This window comes from Cynara cardunculus, assembly GCF_001531365.2.
Source record: "Cynara cardunculus var. scolymus isolate 2C chromosome LG 7, CcrdV1, whole genome shotgun sequence".
Taxonomy (NCBI): domain Eukaryota; kingdom Viridiplantae; phylum Streptophyta; class Magnoliopsida; order Asterales; family Asteraceae; genus Cynara; species Cynara cardunculus.
The window spans coordinates 7,173,004-7,180,961 of NC_037534.1; the positions used below are offsets into that span (position 1 = coordinate 7,173,004).

Genomic DNA, 7,958 nt, shown 5'->3' on the forward strand with positions numbered 1-7,958 from the left:
TATATATATATATATATATATATATATATATATATATACTAGGTTCGGACCCGTGTATTACACGGGTTAATAACAAAAATTAAATTGTGGACCAATGTAATCATGATAAATATTGAACAGGTAAGACATGTGCGGAATGCACACATGTTTGAGTTTATTTTGATTTAGGGACGAAGCCCCTAACAAAGTGGTTCGGGGGCAGCGCCCCCGGTGGCGGGGTCAAAGGGGCGGTAGCCCCTGGCTGGGGTCGAGCTGCCAAGTCAGATTGATTTTTTTTCCCGGGTAATATTGCTTTGTGAAAAATGCTTCAAAAATTCGAATTTGAAATTTTAAACTCGGTTTTGATGACCACTCCAGAGTTAAATTAAGACGTGAATTTTACAGAGTTATGTTGTAAGTCTGGGGGTCGTAAGTGAAAATTGTGTCTAGATACATGTTTAGGCGGGAAAAATCATTAACCGTCGCACAGAAACATGACACGTGTCTCCAAAGTTACTTATTTATTAGTATATAGATGTTATAAATTAATTAACTTTATATTATTATTAATAAGGTATTAATATTCTTTTAATAACTATATAAATTAATTAAATTCACATTATTATTAATTAATTAAATACTAAGAGTACATGTTCTTCTATATTTTTTTCCCGGGTAATATTGCTTTGTGAAAAATACTTCAAAAATCCGAATTTGAAATTTTAAACCCGGTTTTGATGACCACTCCAGAGTTAAATTAAGAGGTGAATTTTTCCAGAGTTATGTTGTAAGTTTGGGGGCCGTAAGTGAAAATTGTGTCTAGATACATGTTTAGGCGAAAAAAATCAATAACCGTCGCACAGAAACATGACACATGTCCCCAAAGTTACTTATTTATTAGTATATAGATATATGTATTTATATTAGACAATTACACTATCATGTACCTTTTCATATACATATATTTCCAATCTCTTATCCATCTCTATATAACTTTTTCGTATATATGTTTAGTAAATACGAACATATATATGAAAACTAAGAAAAATAGTTGAATCTGATATGCTTAAGATTTAATAAGTATGAATAGGCTATACAAAATGATTGATAATGAAAAATGAATTATTATTATTAAGGAAAACATTATATTCAATATTGGAAGAATATTTTAATATACAAATATATCAACCTAACTAACCCGACCAACCCATATAATTTAAATTAGATTAAATTGTTCAAATGATTTCAACCCAATAATACAATCCATAAATAGACTTAGAGGCAGTTTACCAAACACTTACCTGGTAAGCTATTACCGGCGAAATTTAACACTATCACTTACTTACCAGGTAAGACTTTAGTCCACCAAAACGGCATTGTATGCAACAATTTACCCAGTAAGCGTTTACCATGGTAAGAGTCGTCGTTCTCACTTACCGGGTAAGACTCTCGGTTCTTATCTTCCTTTTACCGAGTAAGATTTTTGGTTTTTACCATATTCATCCGGTAAGATAATATGACTTAATAAGCACTTATCCGGATAAACGTTTAATAAATGGCCCCTAAACTCAAATAAATGGTGGTGGTTGGTGTTGTGTAGTGTGATTTGGAATTTAAAAGAAACAAATTCATCAAATATGCACGTAATTGAAAAAGTAAAGATATATGAAGGTTTGTTACACAAATATAAATAACTATGTCACATTAAATAAGGACTAGAAGGATATCCGTGTAATGTGGTGAGATAAATCTTCATTTAATGTTTAATTTTTATTTTGTCTCTATCGAGATAATACGATTTTAAGAGTTTTTTTGTCAAATGAAATATATTTGAAAAAAAATAAATCGATATTAGTGTCAAATTAACTATTTAATAGTTCTTGTTTTTTTGGTGTAACTTATTTAATTAAATTTTTATTATAATTTAAATTAGATTTAATAACAAAGTAATTTGTTTTTGGTTTAATAATATAATTTTTATAAATATAATAATTAAACATTTTGTTAAAACTCAATGATTATCTTAATTATATTTTAAATTTTCTATATTTAAAATAGACGTTTATCCTGTATTTGATTATGTTTATCTGCATTTAGTCAGACGAATTTAAAAATGAAGCTTTAATAAGTTATACTTACGCAAAATTAATCTTGAATTTTAAGTAATATGCATCAATAAACAGTACTTCATGCATAAAAAATAGTTCTTAAAAGTTTTTATCAAATACATTATAATATAGTATAGATAAATTTAATTTTTGTTATATTTTAATGTATTTCATTTATATTTTAATTATATAGTTTTGTAATCGTAGTTAATATATCATTTATAAATACAAATAAACCAAAAAATTATTATCTGATCCACCTAACCCTACTCCTTTTGACCCAACCTCGTTTGACTTTGACCAGTCCGCATGCTAACAATATGTCACACGTCATAAGAATAAACGGTATTTTTTAAGTTAAAAAAATACGACAGCAAAATAACTCACCTTATTTCTATATCTTTTATTCTACGGATCATGACGTTTGTCATTTTGTATTTTTGTAAAAAACAAATATTTATTTAAAATAGAAAAATCAAGTACAATAATTCAAGAAAATGATCATGCTGTGTTATTTTTTATATCAAAATATCTGGAACTTACGAACTCGTTATGTAACCAACAGGTAAATAAGGGTTGACGTCACCTTTGAAACACACCCACCACACTTGACGCCTGTTAGAGCCAATAATGAAATCGTTAATGAAATGCAAATTATCAAGTGTATGTTGTAACTTCAAAAATCAAAGGAGGAATAAAAATCTCCTTGTAACTATGAAGGTTCAAATACGATGACTCCGGGCTATATGCAAAGCAAGTGGTCGTTCTGGATTAGTCGGCTCGCATAATGGGTTAGATATCCAGGTTAATAAAAAAAATCAAGTATTATTGTGGCAAACTAACAAAATGCAAGGAGTAAAGTGTAACTTAGATAATATAAAATGACACAAGTATCAAAATATAGAAATTTTAGGATCATTCTTGCAAATTGATCGATACTTGAGGTACCGTTTATGTAATTTACCATCACACATACAAAAAAATAGATGCATTGGAGTTCGTTATTACTTTGCAGTCCGTCGTAGCTTCGCGGGAAGAAATGGGAACGAGAGAGAAGGATAGCGATCTACAACGTTTGATTCCTCTCAAACAATTAGGTTCACCGGAAATTAATGGTGGCTCGAGGTCGTCGTCGCCGGCGGACTCCCCTCCGGGAGCTTCCTCCTCCTCCTCCGCACGGCATTCCGGCAAAGAGGTTGCCGATTTTCAATCAATTCTTTGTGTGTGCGTGTCTTTCCATGTTCTAATTTCCAAATGTCCTACCTGATTGCTGTATATATCTTCGATTTTTTGCATATAAATGCAAAACATATGGTGTTTTCAAGCATAGTCGGATGGGCGATGGATGATTAGGTTTTGTGTTTTTGAATGTTGTTTAATTATATAATTTATTTTACCATAATTGCTATCGAATCAATGATTCTTGTAATTCTTATTCTGAATTAGATGTCTTTGTATAGATCTAAATGTAAATTATGATTGTAATTTTGTTGAGTTCAGAAAGCATTTGTGAAGCTTAGTTTTCGTGCAAGGGGAACAAGTGATTAACCTTTGTATCCTCTTAGAAATGATAGCTCCTATAGGCTATTCACTTGTTCCACTTGTACGAAAATTAAGTTTCGCTACTTAATTTAGGATCTATAGAAAGACAATCTAATTCAGAATATAACGAAACAAATTACAAGAATCATTGAATCAATAACAATTACAATAAACTAGAATATATAATTAAACTACATTAAAAACACAAAACATAGCATCCACCGCCTTTCAGATCATGCATGAAATTGTTTTGCATATTTAAGGTAGATTGGTTTCATGTGAGACCAACTTGTTTTCGTGAGACATGTGACACCACAAAGTAACACTGAAGCTTTTATTTATTCACAACAAAAACACCAAATAGTCACAACGAAAACACTGTATTGTTGTGAAGGTTTAGTGTTATTTATGTGGTCTCACGGGTGTCACGGCAACAACGTAGTCTCACATGATCCCAAGTCATATAAGCTTATAGTATCCCATGAAAAAAGTTAAAGTGACCTTTAGCATTTCGATGGTTCTTTAGTCTAAAATGTATATATAGTAATTAACAATGCAGTTTCTTCAAAAACTAATGAGGGATGATACATGTTGTTGTGCAACTTTCGGTTATGTAGATTATGTTGTCAAAAAGCATTGGATGATGATGTTGATTAAGGTTTTATAGGGAGCAAAAGTTAAGAGATTTCTTCTTCTTGGTTTTGCAGGCATTAGTTAAAGTTGTTCATAGCTGGGCTTCAAAAAAGTTCATGAGTGGATGGTTTGTTTCCTCTCCTCAACAACAACTACATTTCATCTTCTATCTTCACCAAATATTGTCTTATGTTTCAGTGATCATTGAAGATTGTCATAGTAGTTGAAAGATATGGTTATATTTGTGGTCCTTTCTCACCCTTAGGCTATGCTTGGCAAACTAGCTTTTTTTGAACTATATAAATATTTATACACAGAGAACTAAAATCACGCTCCCTCCTCACCTATGGTGAGGCTTGAACCCTTGACCTCCTAGGAGTCTGGGCTCTACTGGTAACCCGGGTACCGCTGGAAACCATTTGGTAGCTTATAAGCTAGTTGTTGACTGATAAGCTAGTTGTTGGTTGATCAATTAGTAATGTTTGGTAAAAACTAGCTAATAAGTTAGATGGAAAGTGACCTAAAAAAACATGTTGAAAAATTAATTGGAAAAATATACGAAGCATAATTGGAAATATATATACACACACACACACACACACAGAGCTTATAGAAATGCTACTTGAAGTAGCTTTTTAAAAAACTAGTTTAAGAATGACCAAACAGGGCTTTTTCAACAAGTCAACAACTAAGCTAGATTATGGTTGCCAAACGTGTCTTTAATGTGCAAGATGCAAACCTTTTGCCTCCACACCCCATCTTACGAAATGAAAGAATTTATAAATAACGAAAATCTCTTTGTTTTTCTATTGCTAACCTTGCTTGGCATTCCTTCATAATCATCTTGTTATATGGAATATACAAGTTATGGAAAGAAAATCACCATGGATCAAAAGCAATATTATTTTGGTAATACTATCATATTTTTGACAACTAAACATGTGTAAGCTATCTTAATTACTCAATTTACAATAAAAAGTCTCTCTCTCTCTCTCTCTCTCTCTCTCTTTCTCTCTCTCTCTCTCTCTCTATATATATATATATGTATATATATATTCTTGGATTAGCATATCTGGTTTGAAACTTATCGTTAATTTTTTTTGCAGCGTCATTTTATTTCCCATCGCCATCACATTTTACATAACTTGGTGGTTTATTCATTTTGTGGACGGATTCTTCTCCCCCATCTATGCCCTTCTGGGGATTAATATTTTTGGTTAGTGCATTGACTTCCTAACGTTGATCACTTCATGCATTCACGGACGAATAAAAATCTCATGTCCCCAAACACCATGACCTCTCCCAGTCCACCAATCATGTGCTGACACATCAACACTTTATTAAAGAGAGAGAATAAAGTGAAATTTAATAAAATGTTGATGTGTCTTCAAATGATTGGTGGGACAGGAAGGGACATAAGTTTGGGGACAACAATTTTTTATTCTTCATGGGCAACAACATGATTACACTATCATTCATATGAGAATTCATTTTCAGCAAGTGGTATAAATAGATCCCCTTTCATCATCTCACTGATCATTGTTACAAGTGTGTCTTACATGTTCATGTTTTCTGTTTATATAAAGCTCTCTTGTTATAAGTTCTCCCCCAATCCCAGAATAAGTGTCCATATTTATATTTTAGTTTATCCCAAAATAAGTATCTTACTTCAAAAGTAAATGTCTATTTTCCCATTCTACCCTTAATAATGAGATGGAGAAATTTTCTCCCTCTATTATTAAAGGTAAATTTGCCCTTTAGTTAATTTACACATTTCTAAAACAATGTGTTTTTTTCATTGTGGACATTTATTTTGAACGGAGGGAGTATTTATTTCCTCTTAGAATGCTAGTAAATTCGAAAAACCAAACCAACAGACCCAATAAATTCTTACTTGAAACTGTCCTTTTTTGGTACCATTTGCCCCCTCCCCAAAAAAATGTTGACTTCTGCCCCCTCTTCTAAGCGCATACTCTTAAATTGCACCTTATGGAATTATATTTTTTTTCTGAGACTGTAGCTTGTTCTCAGGTCTCGGATTCGTGACTTCAATTACTTTCATCTTTTTGGTTGGTGTGTTCATGTCCTCATGGCTGGGAACCAATCTTCTCAGTTTGGGAGAGCTTATAATAAAGAAGATGCCTCTTATGAGCTATATTTACACTGCCTCTAAACAAATCAGCATCGCTATATCTCCAGGTATTTTTCTTCGGATCCTAGGAAAACCTCATTCGAATTTTGAGTAAACTGCCGGAGAGATTAAACCGTATTCTTTTAGTTTTATGCCTAACCGAACCAAACGATCCCCAATATATCCCACCGAGAGGTGGTAGGGTCGGGGAGGGTATGGTTTAGTCAGACCTGACTTATACCCCAAGGAGTAGAGCAGTTGTTTCTATAAACTTTTAGTTTTATTCCTAACCGGACCTAACGAGCTCAGTATATCCCATTATAAGGTAGGGTCTGAGAGGGTATGATTTGCGGAGACTTGACTCCTATCCCAAAGAGTGGAGTTGTTGTCTCCGTGAAGTTTTAGTTTTATCCCTAACCAAACCGAATCAAACAAGCGCAGTATATCCCACCTGGGTCTTGAGTTGGGGCTGGGAGGGTATGATTTATGCAGACTTTCTAATTTATTATCCCAAAAGAGTGGGAGCCGATGAACCACAAGGGTTGTGGCGTAGTAGTTGAGGTCCTGGGGGATATGATGGAATATCCCATTTACCCATGGTTTGTGTTCGATTCCACGCGTGCACTGTGGCCATTGAGTTTGTCATGGCTGATTTTTTTTCTTGCTGTCATAGTTTGCCAGGATTAGTCCAGGCTATGGGACACCCTTCCATAGAAAAGAGTGGAGCGGATGTTTGTGAAATTTTAGTTTTATTCCAAACCAAACCGAGCTTAGTATATCCCACACGGATAGGAGGGTTTGATTTATGCATACATGACTTTTACCCCAAAGAGTGAAGCGGTTGTTTCTTTGAAGTTTTTGGTTTTATTTCTAGATTGCTTGATATTTCTCCAGGTCAAGGTTCAAATGCATTCAAGGAAGTTGCCATCATAAAGCATCCGAGTGTTGGAGAATACGCTATCGGATTCATAACATCGACTCTCATCCTTCGTAAGAATGCAGGTGCGGAGGAACTTTGTTGCGTGTACGTGCCAACTAACCACCTTTATCTCGGAGACATAGTCCTTGTCAATTCGAAAGATGTTATGAGGCCTAATATCTCTGTTCGAGAAGGTATAGGTAAGAGACTCAAAACTCGAACCATATCATATTTTTCGTTCTATAATGTTGATGTTGAAGTGGCACGTCAACTAGAAATGGTCCATCAAACCTCTATAACCATTCAACTGTACGGTGCGCACATGTACATACAAGTAACTTGTCAGGTATGCACGTGTGTGCATAGAAACCAAGAAACATCTTCAATTACTTGTATGCATATATGCATAGCGTACAGATGAATGTTATCAATGTGTTCCTCAGTTTTTTGTTTTTTATTTTATTCCCCCTCTCTCTATATATGTGTGTGTGTCCTGCAAGTTTTACTTATCCTTACATGGTATTAGGTCGGTATAGCATCATTGGGACTTGACATGAACCATCAAACCTATATATACATATATATGTACAAATATGGGTGGTTTGCATTTGATAGCTCCTCTCTCTCTCTCTCTCTCTCTCTCTCT

General features: G+C 33.7%; 1 protein-coding gene across 1 annotated transcript in view; it reads left to right on the top strand.

The window, feature by feature from the left end:
- The first annotated feature begins 3,126 nt into the window (after positions 1-3,126).
- The window catches only part of LOC112515949 (protein LIKE COV 3-like), a 6,726-nt gene continuing 1,894 nt past the window's right edge, over positions 3,127-7,958 (top strand). The window contains exons 1-5 of the mRNA XM_025122933.1: positions 3,127-3,282; positions 4,337-4,389; positions 5,369-5,478; positions 6,294-6,461; positions 7,288-7,512. Coding sequence (XP_024978701.1) covers positions 3,127-3,282; positions 4,337-4,389; positions 5,369-5,478; positions 6,294-6,461; positions 7,288-7,512 — 712 coding nt within the window. The remainder of the gene's footprint in view (positions 3,283-4,336; positions 4,390-5,368; positions 5,479-6,293; positions 6,462-7,287; positions 7,513-7,958) is intronic.